Source organism: Lacerta agilis, chromosome 3, assembly GCF_009819535.1.
Source record: "Lacerta agilis isolate rLacAgi1 chromosome 3, rLacAgi1.pri, whole genome shotgun sequence".
Lineage (NCBI taxonomy): Eukaryota > Metazoa > Chordata > Lepidosauria > Squamata > Lacertidae > Lacerta > Lacerta agilis.
In genome coordinates, this window is record NC_046314.1 from 93364672 (window position 1) to 93381263 (window position 16592).

Here is a 16592-nt window from a genome sequence, read left to right on the forward strand (position 1 = left end):
GTGACTCATAAGGGAACAGAAGCAGAGATGTGTGGAAAGAGTGGGGGAGTAGTGACACCGTCCATTTGTTGTTGTGACACGTCACACTCACTGGTGGGAATGAAATTTAGCAAATCCACAAAAAGCCACATAACACAGCAGGTTCTACAGCATGAAAGGAACACCAGAAAAGGAACCAAAGAACCAGCATTACAATCATGAAAACTAGTGCAAGATTCCCCACATCTGAATGCGCCCTTTACTTAACTCACCACAGCAGGGGTGGGAAACCTGGGGCCGTGCAACACTGCTGAACTACAACTTGTATCATCCTTGGCAAGGTTTTTTACACAACTGGATGCAAAATGTAGTGTTGAGGGGAAACTGTGCAGTTGAAAAAAGTGCCATTGGAAAATAGGGGAGGTGGATAAGATACCTCAGGAACACCATGCACACATATGCCCAAACCATATTTAAACAAACCACCTTTCTGAGCAGAATCTCCTCTTCTTCACCTTCATCTCCGGGCAGGTAATGCTTTGTCACATCCTTGCAAATACACTTAAAGTACTCTGAGTGTGCGCGCATGTGCATGCCTAAGGCAAATTCATACGTGAATTATCTGTGTATAGTAGATAAGAACCATCACTAATACAGTGGTACCTCGGTTTTCAAGCATCTTGGAAGGCAAACATTGCGGTTTTCGGATGCCGAAAACCCAGAAGTAAATGCTTCTGTTTTCAAATGTGCATGGGAAGTTGAATGGCTTCTGCTGCATTCCCCCCCCCCCAGTTTTCTCCTTTGCGCCTTCGTTTCTGAATGTTTCAGAAGCTGAACGGTCTTACGGACCATATTACATTTGGAAACCGAAGTACCACTGTATAAGCAAGGAGCTAAGCAGGCTTTAGGGACACGGGTGGTGCTGTGGGTTAAACCACTGAGCCTAGGGCTTGCCGATCAGAAGGTCGGCGGTTCGAATCCCCGCGATGGGGTGAACTCCCGTTGCTCGGTCCCTGCTCCTGCCACCCTAGCAGTTCGAAAGCATGCCAGTGCAAGTAGATAAATAGGTACTGCTCCGGCAGGAAGGTAAACGGCGTTTCCGTGCATTGCTCTGGTTCGCCAGAAGCGGCTTAGCCATGCTGGCCACATGACCCGGAAGCTGTACGCCGGCTCCCTCAGCCAGTAACGCGAGATGAGCGCTGCAACCCCAGAGTCGGACACGACTTGACCTAATGGTCAGGGGTCCCTTTACCTTTTACCTTTAAGCAGGCTTTGTGTTCATTTGGAGCTTTTGGGGGGGGGGTGATGTCTGAAAAGGAGTTTGCACAGTTGGAAAACCTGCTTTAAACCTCCCTACCAAGCTTGCTGAGGCTGATGGGAGTTGAGGTTCAACAGCATCTACAGATCCCTGCCATCCCTGATCTACAGGATTGGCCTGTCATTTAAAAGCTTTTGTACAGGGTCTATCAATATTATGAGGCTTTAATACATGATTATTTACTAGTGCATTATTATTAGTATTATTATTTTTAAAAAGGTATGTCATACCCTGGGGTCTTTTTATTTGCCACACAAAGGCACAAGCATTTTAGTGAATAGCAATGCAAGGAAACAGGTTCCCTGAATGCTTCTATTATCACTTCTGAATATTTTGATTCTCTTTTAAAACAAAGAACAAAAACTACCCACATTATCTGTCAAGATGGCCTCTTGAGGAAGTTAACAGGCATATTAGTGGAAGCACAAAATGGTTGGAAAAGAAGGGGGGAACCTCCCACCCCTTTTTCCGTCATGTTTCCTTTTCTTTTGAGAGCTTCTTCAAACATTGAAAGAGAAAAAAGACAAGTAAAGGGCTGCATCCACTATAATTAGCTGACCTCAACTTATTAAGAATTGAATAGATGTGTTTTATAGTAGGAGAAAGCAGCCCATGCCGGCAAGACTTAGTTCATCATATCTACACTTGTAAAATGCTGCCCTCTCAAAGTACTTATCTACAGTGCTGTTAATAGCCAGTTTCTGAGGTGCAATAAAAAGAGGACGGCACTAGGTCTAATGCTCCTTTGACCCAAAATTTATTGTTACTATTTTAGTAAAATAGCTGTGCATGTTATCTGAATTGAATCGGGGTTGTTAGCCAGCTTTGATCTGCCAATTGTGAAAGGCAGAATGGAACCAAGTAGTTATCAAGCTAGTTCTCCTATCAAGACCACCACATGCAAATGAAAGAAAAGAAAAGAAAGCTCAACCAAAATGATCAAAGGGGTAGGAAAAGTTGCAGCATTTGGGACGTTTTAGTTTAGAGAAAAGGGACGCAGGTGGCACTGTGGTCTAAACCACAGAGCCTAGGGCTTGCCGATCAGAAAGTTGGCGGTTCAAATCCCCACAACGGGGTGAGCTCCCGTTGCTTGGTCCCTGCTCCTGCCAACCTAGCAGTTCAAAAGCACGTCAAAGTGCAAGTAGCTAAATAGGTACCACTTCGGCGGGAAGGTAAATGGTGTTTCCGTGCGCTGCTCTGGTTTGTCAGAAGCAGCTTAGTCATGCTGGCCACATGACCTGGAAGCTGTAGGCCGGCTCCCTTGGCCAGTAAAGCGAGATGAGTGCCACAACCCCAGAGTCATCCGCGACTGGACCTAATGGTCAGGGGTCCCTTTACCCTTTACCTAGTTTAGAGAAAAGGTAAGGGTTGTCTGTGTAATGTGAAGAAAACCAGGGCAAGGAGCATTCCTTTTCATGGAGGTACGAAAGGGAAACATTTGCTATACAACAGAGTCCTATAAGTTCAATATGAAGGCCCCAATGCCCTTCTCGGCTGTAAGACAGAATTGCTGAGCCACTTAAAACCCCCTCCCCCCAAAAAAAAACCCCACCACCACCCAAAGTCTTTGAAGAAGATAAAGATGAAAATGTGATACTGATTGTCTGTGCAGTCAGCAGAGACTAGGTTCTAAGGAACATAATGCTTGAAGGTAACTTTGAAAAAGAATTCGGTGTTGGCAATGTTCTTACAGTGCTTTGGAAGGAGCCCCCAAATACTGAAGAGAAGCATTCTACCAAGTGTGGAGCAAAAAAAAACACCCCGTAAGCATTTCATACAGTGTGATGAAAAAGACACGATCAATAATGGTATGTTCAAAATATAAAGATCAAGTCTCTTGAAGTCCTATTGAATAAAGCATTACATCGCACATGATGACCCGAAGGGTTTTATGAAATCATTATATAATTGCACATCTTAAGACCTGAATATAAATCTCAACTCTGCTGCAACTTTTTAATGTCCAGAGGGCCTGATAGAAAGAACCCTTCATTCTTGGAAAGCTGCTTTGTTATAACAGCCTTGCAGGTGCTGTGGGAAGCACTCACCTTGAGCAGGTAAGCGCAGGAATGCAGGACAGTCTGTAACTTGGGGTTTGGGAATGTATGGCCCAGAAATCCAACTCCCACCATCTCTGACCACTGGGGCGTGTTGGCTGGAGCTGATGGGAGTTCACACATTTCCCAGATAGGGCAAGTTCTGAGGGCCAGAAGGAATGACCTGGAGGGCCACATTTGGCCAGTGGCTATGAGGTTCTTTCTCCACTCCTGAATATAATAATAATAATAATAATAATAATAATAATAATAATAATAATAATAATTTATTTATACCCCGCCCATCTGGAAGGCTTCCAACAGAACATTAAAATGCAATAATCTATTAAACATTAAAAGCCTCGCTAAACAGGGCTGCCTTCAGATGTCTTCTAAAAACCTGGTAGTTGTTTTTCTCTTTGACATCTGGTGGGAGGGCGTTCCACAGGGCGGGTGCCACTACCGAGAAGGCCCTCTGCCTGGTTTCCTGTAACTTGGCTTCTCGTAGTGAGGGAACCGCCAGAAGGCCCTCTGCACTGGACCTCAGTGTCCGGGCAGAACGATGGCGGTGGAGACGCTCCTTCAGGTATACTGGACCGACGCCATTTAGGGTTTTAAAGGTCAGCACCAACACTTTGAATTGTGCTCGGAAACGTACTGGGAGCCTATGTAGGTCTTTCAAGACCGGTGTTATGTGGTCTCGGCAGCCACTCCCAGTCACCAGTCTAGCTGCCGCATTCTGGATTACTTGTAGTTTCTGGCTCACCTTCAAAGGTAGCTCCACATAGAGCACAATGCAGTAATCCAAGTGAGAGATAACTAGAGCATGCACCACTCTGGCGAGACAGTCCGTGGGCAGGTAGGGTCTCAGCCTGCGTACCAGATGGAGCTGGTAGACAGCTGCCCTGGATACAGAATTAACCTGTGCCTCCATGGACAGCTGTGGGTCCAAAATCCCAGGCTTTGCACCTGGTCCTTCAAGGGCACAGTTACCCCATTCAGGACCAGGGAGTCCTCCACACCTGCCTCCCTCCTGTCCCCCCAAAACAGTACTTCTGTCTTGTCAGGATTCAACCTCAATCTGTTAGCCGCCATCCATCCTCCAACCGCTTCCAGACACTTACACAGGACCTTCACAACCTTCACTGGTTCTGATTTGAAAGAGAGGTAGAGCTAGGTATCATCCGCATACTGATGAACACCCAGCCCAAACCCCCTGATGATCTCTCCCAGCGGCTGCATGTAGATGTTGAAAAGCATGGGGGAGAGGACAGAACCCTGAGGTACCCCACAAGTGAGAGCCCAGGGGTCTGAACACTCATCCCCCACCACCACTTTCTGAACATGGCCCAGGAGGAAGGAGCGCAACCACTGTATAACAGTGCCCCCAGCTCCCAACCCCTCTAGGCGGTCCAGAAGGATGTTATGGTTGATGGTGTCAAAAGCCGCTGAGAGATCCAGCAGAACTAGGAAACAGCTCTCACCTTTGTCCCTAGCCCGCCAGAGATCATTGACCAGTGCGACCAAGGCAGTTACAGTCCCATGAATATCAACTTCCTCTCTCCCATTCTCCTCCAGTTCTCTTAAAAGGAGTAATTATTTTGGTCAGCTAGTGAAATTGATGGACAGCACATTCAGGACACACACACACAATTAAGGAGAGAGGAGCATGCCTACTTGGCTAAAACTAGCCGATTCTGACCATAGTGGCAGGACTTGGCAATATGGCTTCAGTTCCCACCTGATCCATGAAGAGGCTGGGTGAAATCAGTCACAATGCATATTCCTGCATTGAAAGCAAAGGGGCAAATCGCCAGGAAATATGTATGTCAAGGCCAATGTATCTACAGTGGGAAAAACAGCAGCAGAAAGAAAGAAAGGGGGAAGGTGATATATTCTGAGCACAGAATATGATTTCAGCTCTTTGTTTTGTTTCAAATGGGTAATTTTAAAGACGACGCCACCTGCCATTTTTGCACCAAAAAGACAGGATGAAAATGCTGTATTAGTCATAAATATTCAATTCGGTGCCATAATGGGGTGGGGAGAGAGTTGGCAAAAATAAAATATGACTAACTGTTCACATGGCAATGCTTCTGAGGTAGATAGAGCACTATCAAGTAACCTGTGCAACCTTTTCATATAGCGACACCTTCCAACAACCAGCTTACCTCCTGGTGATGTTTCTAACCTCAAAAATGGCTGTGTGGATTAGCTCAGGGGTGGAGAGCCTCAAGTCTGAGGCTCCAATGTGGCCCCACAGGCATCTTTATCTGGCTCCTGGGACTCCGCCCTCCCGAGCCACGCCCTCCACCCCAGGCCACGCCCCTCGTCGGCCTTGCCTCACAGCCCCCTTGAGTGTTTTCGCCTGCCTGGAATGTGTCCTTGAATGCTTGAGAATCACTGTTGCTTGTGCAGAAGGGTGTGTGCAGAAACTATACTACCGTACAAAGAAAAAGTAAAATGAAGTGTTTTCGCTGGGCTTGAATGTGTCCTTGATCTGAGATAATGCCTCTTGCTTGCCTAGATGTAGAGTAGAGGTGTGTGAGACAAAGAAGTTTACTGTGCAAAACTGGCATTTACATCCATTGTTTGGACCTCATTTGCCTCTTGCCCTGCCCGCTGCTAGCATGCCCTCCCTACCCACCAGATGTTTGGGTAGAAAGGAGTATATCCCTCGATCTGAAAAAAAGGTCCTCACCCCTGAATTAGCTCAGAAGACTAGAACACCAAACACACACTTCAGAAATGGCAAGTGCAACGCTTGGGTTTTTATTAATGATCCCAGGTGGGGAAGTTCCAGAGTAGCAAAGGAAAGAAACACTTAATAAGGTTAGAGGCCTTTGCTTTTGTGCATTAACGTTTTACCCCCAGTAACTGTTAATTACTCTAAATGGGTCTACCTGCAGCTTCCTTTGCCCCTGTAATGAATGCATATGACTAACCAAGTGAAAGCACAGTTGGTTTCTAAGCACACTATTATTATTAGCAGCAGCGGTGACTGTACATTTGTAAACAGATTCTTTCCCTTCCCCGCAAAAGCTAAATCCAGCCTTTATTTCTGATTGCTCAGCTAGGCACAAGCTTCCTCACCAGCTTAGTGAAATAATGTTAAGCCATCTGGTATGTTTAAAGCAGGCAGAAGCTTCTGAAGCAATTAGGGCCATGTAGCAGTCTACTAATCTAATGGTTCAGCGATACTATGACCCAGCACAGATGATCCTCTGTGACTCATTATGGCAATTTCAAAATTCCTAGAATTATTCAGGCCACGACTATGATTCCACAGTGGCACCAACCCTCGGCAGCAAACTCCTTTCCTGCCAACACAGCCTCTCTCAGCTAAGAACCCATTTGAATCCATAAATCCTTGCTATTTACCTATTGTAAACTGCCCTGGACATTTTTCTTTTAGATTGAAGGAAGGTATGAAAACATTTGGAATAAAATAGCAGCAATGCCCTTTTTTTTGCCCATCACTCTCCCTGTGACACTCACCTGGCATTCTACGTTGCAGTAAAAAGCCTGCTTGCATCTTCCACACCTGGACAAGCCTTCTTTCCTTAAAAAGAGACAAAACACACAATTGTTATGCCTCTCCGGTGACAATCCTTTAGTAAAAATACCATGACCATTAGCATTCCAGCATGCAGAAGCTGATCTGGTCAATAGGCATGGGACCCATATGGTCACTGAATCATAGAATTGTAGAGTTGGAAGGGACGACAAGGGTGATCTAGTCCAACCCCCTGCAATGCAGGAATATTTTGCTCAATGTGGGGCTCGAACCCATGACCCTGAGACTAAGAGTCTCATGCTCTACCAACTGAGCTATCATGCAAGATCTCAGATGGCATCTTATAACTGTTCTTAAATTGTGGGGGTGGGGTGGGCTGAAGAGAGGAATTATCCTGTAAGCCAGGGGGGAGGATTCAATTATATTCACTTCTATACATGAAAAAGTGGTTCTGTGCACCAGCTTTTTCCTCTCCTCTTCGAACATGAGTTTGTCAAGCTATCATATAAAAAGAAAGAGTTATCCCTGGAGCTCACAGTTATCACTTTAATTGCACTGTGCACACTGCAAATGACTGAATCTAACAGGCACGATGATATAATTTGCTTCTTGGCAAATAAAAGTAATATACTTTGTTTAATCTGCTAATTTGCGGAGAAGCTCAAAGGCTCCCTTTTTTGTGTGTCTATTTAACACTGGGGCGTGCTTACATAAAAGAAAACAATTGTAACAATCCCAGTCCCTGAAGCTGTAAATGCTGGAGAAAGTTATTTAACATGCTGAGTTTTCTACAACCAAGGCACTAAATTGGCGGCCCTCTTTCTGAGCACGGTTTTCTATACCTGTACAATGGATAAACTGTGAAGCTGTTTTTTTTATATAAACATCATCTCCCTTTGGGACACCTCTACACAGCGGCTGCAGGAAGAAGTTCTCAAGCTTAGTTCCAGAGCACGCTGCATTGCAGCAAACCTACTGTGCTATATACTGCAATGCAACACATTACACCTGAGTGCCGCCATAGGGATCTCCCTATGGTCACAGCCAAGCAACCTCCTAGATATATTTACGAAACAATGCTCCCTCTGTCCACAAGCATCTCAACTTAAACTTAAGCTATTGTAGCAAGACAGCTGTTAGGCTACTGCGGGTTGGACTATTCCTATGAGTTTGCCTTAAAAGCAGTGTCCAAGCAATTTCACAGAAGGGTACAGTCGTACCTTGGTTTCCGAACAGCTTAGTTCCCAAACGTTTTGGCTCCTGACCGTTGCAACCTCGGAAGTGACTGTTCCGGTTTGCAAACTCTTTTTGGAAGCCGAACGTCCAACGGGGCGTCAGTGGCTACTGATTGGCTGCAGGAGCTTCCTGCAGCCAATCAGAAGCCGCACTTTGGTTTCTGAACATTTTAGAAGTCGAACGGACTTCCGGAATGGATTCCATTTGACTTCCAAGGTACGACTGTACAGTATTAATAACATTTCTTAAAAGTCCTGCTGGAAAGTTCTGAATGACAAAGCCATCAAGGTTTGGCAAGTACCTTGATCATACCTGCTCTTTCAGCAAGCCTACCCATGACATGTATTTTTATATAATGTAAATTTCAAAACTGACAATGCAATTTTTACAATTTTTTAGGCCAACTTGTTTTTAACATCTGGTTTTACTGGTGAGTTTGAGGTGTGTGTTTTTCTGTAAATTGCCTAGAGGCATTTTTATATCGTTAACAAATAAAGAAAATGAAGACTAAAGGCTGAAAAGCATATTGGGGAAGTGTGTAACAATTTTGTTGTTCTGGCGGATCATGATTACAATGGAATAAAAAAGAAAAGAAGGCTCGGGGCAAACAGCCAAGGAGAGTGAGCCAGGTGCATATGAATAAAGAGCAGTTTGGAGGCAGAAAGAGATATGGAGGCAGAGTTAGCTAAAGACAGTGGATCCAATGAGACACGATAGTTTCCATGCCTGGTGAGAGTGCGCCATTTTGTAAACACAAGAGCCTGTTGGAGCAGGCGAAAGGCCCATCTAATCTAGTCCAGCATCTTGTTCTAGCGGTGGCCAAGCAGATGCCTATAGAAAGTCCATGGAAGAAGAGCACTCTCCCCATTTGGGATTGCCAGCAATTGATGTTCAGGGATACTACTGCTTACACTGCTACATTACCTATACTCTGCTAGCAAACTATGCTCTACTACAGGGGTCAGCAAACTTACCGTGCCTCGGGCCTCCAGCACCGATTGCATGGCAGGCCGGAGGGTGGGGGAGCATGCACCCATATGCGTGTACACACGCTATTTTCGACGCACTTCCGGGTTGGAGGAGCACTGGAAATAGCTTGTGCGCATGTGCACGGGCCTCCTCCGACCAGGATGTGCACAGGAAATAACGCTTGCGCATGCACACAAGCTATTTCTGGTGCTCTCTGACCCAGAAGTGGACGGCCGCACCATGTCGGTAAGAGCAGGGGGGGTGCTGCGGGCCGGATAAATGAGTTCCTCAGGCCTTATCTGGCCTGTGGATCTTAGTTTGGAGACCTCTGCTCTACTACTTCCTTATGCTGGTAATAGAATTATTAGATCTTAGAATTATTAGATGTTAGAAAACCATCAGAAGTCCCCAGTGTTCCCTTCTCCAAAGAAAGCCAAACCCAGGTAAGCAACTTCTTGCCTCTTGGGGAACTTTCTAACAATATTACTTGGGCTTTTTGGGAGGTGTATGTTACATTATTATTAAAACCATCAAAGAATTACAACATGAGAGAAAAGCTCATGATGTTCTTTTCATCAAGAGCTCTAAGACCAACTCCCCCCCCCCAACTCTCACATTGAAAACTGGCGGTTAAATGAAGCATATATGTTCTTATAGACATAATGAGTCAAACTGGTAATCGTCCAGCAAATACCTTGCAATTTGTACATTATTTATAGCAAGAAAATGCAGTCAGCACTAGTCCTAGTCACAGAAGACCCAATGAAAACAATGGGTGCATAACTTAGGTTCATTAACATGCCTCTACTCTGAGTAAACGTTATTTGGCTACAATCCAACATAGAATAATAAGGGATCCTAAGGGTCGTCTAGTCCACACACCCACACCCCGCAGCAAAGGAATAGTTTTTGATGTACTAAATGCATCTCATCTTTGATGAAGAAGTAAATATCCTGGAGTGGCTTTTGAACATAAGTGAGGCATAGTGAGTCTTGGGTCAACAAACTGCACCTCCACCTCCACTGCAGCTGCAGGAAGATCAGGCACTTTCACTTCTAATTTAGGCTAACCATAGTTTGTAATGCCATCAGAATCGACACAAACACTGGTTCATCTTAACGATGGTTAGTGGAAAGACAACTTCAAGCCATAGTCTACTAAACTACTGTAGGTTCCCCCACCCTACCAGCCATAGTTAAGATTTTTGCCAACCACAGTTAGGAATTTGGACAATGCCCTAAACTACAGTTAATCTAAAACAGAAGGTGAAGTTTCCAATCTCCTCCTCATGGTTGCACTGGAGGGAGAGAGGGGAAGGGGTGAGTAAATAAGCCTGAGGCTCACGCCAATATTTTGATATTATATGCAACGTTGCCTCCATTAGTAATATGAAAGAACTATGAACTGTTCCATATACAGATAAAGTAGGTAATAATAATGCTCCTAAAGTGTTTAGGGGTCAAAATAACAAGTTTATATATGAATATTTTATTATTATTATTATTATTATTATTATTATTATTATTATTTTATTTCCTCCGCAGTTCTGTTTCTATTTATACTGTGTCTGCAAAACTCTCATATTAAGGGCAGGTCTGGTGTTATTTTGGTACAGCACCCAGCCATTTCAAGTATTTTATAAACAAGATACTGTATAATAAAATATCAAATTATGTGGCCCATAACAATAGCTTAACAAAATACTTTTGAGGATACTGTGTGTCCATTTATCTTTCGATACAGTTAACTCCTCCAGAAGATGCATGTCTATTGGGAGCAACATTTGTATTAAGTCATATATTTTGTCACCATTTAACCGCTACCCTAGATGGGAAAGATATGTGATATCCAATAGAAAGAGAATGTACTAGTTAAAGTTATCAAACTTTTGACAGGCAGAAAGAAAAGAAAGGGTCAAATCAGTTGGACTTCACTCCCGAATACCAGAAGTTAAGAATATGAAGTAGAACATAAATATCAATCTATCATTTTGTGACAATAGCCATGATACCATTCCATGGCAAATACTACAAACATTGCATCCAATTAGCATAGCTTTTGTCAATGCTAGCAAAACCATAGGCACAGGGAATTCTACCTAGGAACATGTTAATGCTGTAAGAGATTCGATTAACAGACCCTCATTCAGGGAACTCTTAAGCACAATTTGGAAGGAAAGCTAAAGATTTTCCCCAATGGATAAATAGGTACCGTAACTACATATGGGAAAGCTACATACTCCTGAATTGCTCCATATTCCTGCATTGCAGGGGACTGGGCTACATGATCCTCAGGGTCCCTTCCAACTCTATGATTCGATGATTTGGATGGAGGGCATGAAGTTGGTATATGAAATGAATCAAGTTTGCAGCTCTTATGATTACACGGTTGCTCTTGAAAGCATGTGAGCAATCCCTGATGAAATCTGAGACGCTAGAGATGTGACTGAATTGGAGCTGGCACGTGTCTTCATCCACCCAATGACTGGCAAAACCAGAATAATTTATGCAAATTAACAAAACAAAAGAAAGAGAGTGAGACTGGGATAGCTCAGTTGGAAGAGCATGCGAATCTTAGTCTCAGGGCCGTAGGTTCAAGTCCCACATTGGTTGAAAGATTTCTGCACTGCAGGGGGTTGAACTAGATGACCCTTCCAACTCTACAATTCTATGAAAAAGGCCAGAATTGTGCTTTCTTCTCTCTCTTTTTGCATAATTTATACAGACGGCAAAATCTGCTTTCTTGGTGCCAAATTTAGAGTGCCTGAGCATAGACTAGTATTCCATTTGAGCTTACACAGCCTGAGTAACAGACTCTAAAACAAAATATGATGTTCCTAATTCTGAAATGGAGGCAGTGAGAGATTTTACTTCCTTGGGCTCCATGATCCCTGCAGATGGTGACAGCAGTCACAAAATTAAGACGCCTGCTTCTTGGGAGGAAAGCAATGACAAACCTAGACAGCATCTTAAAAAGCAGAGACAGCACCTTGCCGACAAAGGTCTGTATAGTTAAAGCTATGGTTTTCCCAGTAGTAATGTATGGAAGTGAGAGCTGGACCATAAAGAAGACTGATCGCCGTAGAATTGATGCTTTTGAATTATGGTGCTGGAGGAGACTCTTGAGAGTCCCATGGACTGCAAAAAGATCAAACTTATCCATCCTTAAAGAAATCACTGGAAGGACAGATCCTGAAGTTGAGGCTCCAGTACTTTGGCCACCTCATTTAGAAGAGAAGACTCCCTAGACTCCCTAGAAAAGACCCTGATTTTGGGAAAGATGGAGGGCAGAAGGAGAAGGGGACGACAGAGGATGAGATGGTTGGACAGTGTTCTCGAAGCAACTAGCATGAGTTTGGCCAAACTGCGGGAGGCAGTGAAAGATAGGCGTGCCTGGCATGCTCTGGTCCATGGGGTCACGAAGAGTCGGACACGACTGAACAACAATTCTGACCTCTATAAAGTGGACATTATAACACAACTGTGATATTACCTTTAACACTAAGTGATTAGGGATCCTCAGGATATTGAACCATAGACTCATAGAATTGCAGAGTTGGAAGGGACCCTGAGGGTCTTCTAGTCCTCTCCCTCCAATGCATACATGGGTGTTTGTGGAGTCTTATTATTACTACAACTGTAATATAGAGTGCCAGGGGTAAAACAATCTTGAAGAGTTACAGTGCTGCAATATGCTTGCAGGAGACTCTACAGCATATCAGAACCCAAAGGACTCTGATGGAATATATTGAGGCCTCCGCAAGCAATCTCTCTTAGAGATACACCTGTTTGAAACTGTAGGTCTTGAAACTCCAACATGATTCCATGACAGCTGTAAGCTTGCATGAGAGGATTGCGATAGTTCTGCCTGCTAAGATTACTGCCTAGTCTTTCTAGAAGAAGAGTTTGGATTTGGTATCCCGTTTCACTACCCGAAGGAGTCTCAAAGCGGCTAACATTCGCCTTTCCCTTCCTCCCCCACAACAAACACTCTGTGAGGTGAGTGGGGCTAAGAGACTTCAGAGAAGTGTGACTAGCCCAAGGTCACCCAGCAGCTGCATGTGGAGGAGTGGAGACGCGAACCCGGTTCCCCAGATAACGAGTCTACCGCTCTTAACCACTACACCACACTGGCTCTCTTCTATACACCAGCCACCTCTAGGGTCCACTGTGCCAGGCTCAGGCTGGATTCAGATGTACTGTAATGCGAAACCATGGCTTGTGCTAACTATAGATAAGAACCCAAAACATGGTTTGATCTTTTGAGACATATAACAGACAAATCATGTTTAGAGGTGTTTCTTCACTATCTTTTTCCTTCCTCGCTCAGCTACAAAAGCTCCACGTTCAATCCCATACCCACAGTGCGATAGCCTCTCAAGCCTTCACGGGGCATCCGAACTCAGCCTCAGTTTTGCTTTTCTTAACAAGGAAGAGATAACTTGCACAAGATTCCATGCCAATTATAAATCCCACCGGAGGAGAGCACATCCTTTTATGCCAGTTTAACAGCGCCAAGAAGGAACGTAATTGGTTTTAAGAGGCAACCAACCGCCTGAACATACGCAGAGCAAGATGTCCCTAAACTGCTTGATTTCAGTGGGCTTAGTTAGGCCTACCTAAATCTAACTAAGCTCAGGCTAACTGCATGGAAAGATCTTAACGCAATTAACTTTACCAGATTAAATGTGCTACTGCCCAATAATCCTTTCTCTACTCCTTTACTGTCCAGAGATGTTGTGAATTTGTTTGTTTTTCGATGAAGGCTCAAACTACAAAGAAAGAGGGATGCATGCTCTTTCTGAGGGAGGGTTGAGGATAAGCATGGCTTCCTTTGAATCACAGCTTTGTCCTGGACCTCATTTTTAGCCCTGGATCCAGCTATTGAGCATCGACACCCCCTGGACACGTGTAAAGTCTCCTCTAATCCCCCCCCCACCCGTCCCACTTTCGAGTTCCCTGGGAGACAGCTGAAGAGCAGCCAGAAATCTAACAGGTGCAGCGGGTTTCCGAGACAGGAATGAAGAGCTCCTCCTCTCCACCTGTGGATTTGCTGCCTCCCAGGCTACCCCTAAAGCCACGCAGCAGTCAGAATGACGCCTCGGGGTGCGGAAGAGGGCGCCCCATGTGGGGCTGAGGCAGGAGGCTGTTAGATGTGAGAGAGGGCCCAGGAAGGAAGCAGGCAGGCAGGGAGGCAGGCCCGCCGGAGGAGCCCCGGCCCCTCTTCCTCCCGCGCGCGCCCGGCCTCTCCGTCAGCAGCCGCCCGGGAAGGGCCTTCCCTTCCGCAGAGAAGCGCGCCCTGGACCGCCGGTGCTAGGACCCGCGGGGAATTCGCGGGCGCCGCCAAGGCGAGCGCCTTCCCCCTAGCTTCTCGTGCCTCCCGCACGGCCTCCTCCTCCTCCTCCCTTCCGCCGGCAGGGGACGGGCGAGCGCCGAAGGGCAGCGGGCAGGCAGGCAGTATAGGCAGGCCTGCCGGGCGGTACCTGGCGAAGCAGCACTCGCAGTGGTTGCCCCTCTCGTTGACGGTCAGCACGCACGTGAAGGCCGGGCACGAGAAGAGCAGCTCCCCGACGGCGAAGCGGCGAAGAGCCCGCAGCCCCCGGCCTTTGCCCGGGCTCTGGAAACGCTCCAGCGCCGGAGTCTCGGAACTCCTCTCCGAGCTCATGGCTCCTCTCTGCCAGGCGCTGCTGCCGCTGCCGCCTCCTCCTTGGCACAAGCCCCGTCGTGGCGGCGGCGGCCTGTGCCGTGGCTATTAATGGCGCGCAGCAGCAGCCACCCGCAGCGCCCGGCCCCGGCCAGCCAGATTTCGCAGCACATACATGGGCATGGGCAGCGGGAGCAGCAGTGGCGGCCGCGGCCGGCTCCCTGGGAAAAGCGCGCCGGGAACCCGCTGGGTCCTAGAGGCAACGCGGGCCTGGCTGGCCGCGCGGCACCCCGCGTACGCGCCCCGGAGGTGAGGGGTGGCGGGCCCTGGCGCTGGAGGCTTTCGGTTGGACGGGAAGCCGAATCCCTTCTGCTACCCTCTTCTCATGGTCTTTCGTTTGACGATGAGGGGTTAAGAACTCTTTTCTCTCTTTTTTTAAGTTGCCTCATGGCTATCAAAGTTAACCTTCATTGCATTTGGCACGTTTTCCAGTTCTAATTACCGTACACTCCTTACAAAATGACTTCAAATTTTAAATAAATATAGAAAGGTAGAAAATTTCCCATTACATGTCTTCGGTCAACCCTGCTAGTGATGTTAATTGCTTAAAAATAATCTTTCAAATATCGTATAAATTTACTCCAGTCCTTTAGGAATACTTGATCATGCTCGTTTCGGATATTTCCTGTCAGCTTTGCCAGTTCTGTGAAGTCCATCATCTTCATCTGCCACTCTTCTTTCGTTGGTACTGCTTCTTGTTTCCATTTTTGGGCTGAAAGCATTATTTTACCACACAACCATTCTAAAAGCTAAAACCAGTGCTATTTTTTTCTTTAAAAAAGAGGTGCCAGAGGAGCTCACTATGAACTACTTCTCTTAGACTAGGAATGGCACCCACCTGAGAGTTCTGGAGATGAGCGCCCCGGCTGGAAAAAAAAGCCCTAGCTAAAACTAAAAAGCTCCCCCCACAGCTATGTGGTACAAAATGAAAGGTCTTTAAATTCCAGTCCTAAGCATGTTTTACCCAGAAGCAAGCGCACCCCAGTGGGGAATGTTGTTGGCATCTATCTGTCTCCAGAGACAATGGAGTGCACCTCCGAGGGTGAAGCCAAACAGCTGCGTTGGCAACACTGAAGTCACCTCCCCAGGGTGCAAGCCAGGGTTGTGTGTATGGAGGTCCCGGGCTGCCCAGATGACAAGACCCGCCCCCTGCCCCCCCCCGACCTCCTTGATGTGGTCCAAAGATAAGCAGATCAATACATTTGGCACCAACTTGCCTGCAGAAGTTGCCGGAAGGAGGCGTACATGGCACCATCTAACTGTCTTAGGGACTCCACTCTGGATTTATTTGTAGGGTTTACTCCTTAGCCTTTTCTCAAAGAGATCCCGCAAAGCACAGGAGAATCGAGACACAAGAGCTTATCAAAGATGTAGTCATTTCTGGCTACTGCTAAGTGTCCATGGACTACAACTTCCATCACCCCTGACCATTGGGTGCACTGGGAGTTTGATTCCAACAAATACCTGAAGGTTTCCCAAGCCAAAATGCATTCAGCACAATACATTTTACTAGTATTGCATCTGCAATTTCTTATTATATGCTAAGGCTCTGAAACTCCAACATGGACATGCTCTTTAGAACCTAAGATTTTAATCAAGCTGAAGGTGGTGTTTTTTTTTTTTTTTAATGATATAATTCCCAAGAGGTAAATGTGAAACATGAATCACAGAAAAAATCTTAACATGTTAGAAACCCTTCATGGCTATAAGCAGAGGGTATTCTACGTCTGTAGCCTGGAGGCACGAGAAGAAAGATGTGCTAAATAAGTACTGCTGAAGTATGACACACTAAGGGCACAGCTCAAGATCATTGACTCGTCTTCCTTAACGCAG

General features: G+C 45.9%; 1 protein-coding gene across 3 annotated transcripts in view; it reads right to left on the reverse strand.

Moving 5' to 3' along the window:
• The window catches only part of SMYD2 (SET and MYND domain containing 2), a 39047-nt gene extending 24260 nt beyond the window's left edge, over window positions 1-14787 (reverse strand). The window contains exons 1-2 of one of the 3 annotated variants that reach the window (XM_033144779.1): window positions 14539-14776; window positions 6832-6895 (exon numbers count right to left, since the gene is read on the reverse strand). In XM_033144779.1, the coding sequence (XP_033000670.1) occupies window positions 6832-6895; window positions 14539-14720 (246 nt within the window). In that variant the 5' untranslated portion in view covers window positions 14721-14776. Of the gene's footprint in view, window positions 1-6831; window positions 6896-14538 lie in introns of all 3 variants that reach the window. The other 2 variants (XM_033144778.1, XM_033144780.1) reach the window with 2 other exon arrangements.
• Between the last annotated feature and the right edge of the window lie 1805 nt (window positions 14788-16592).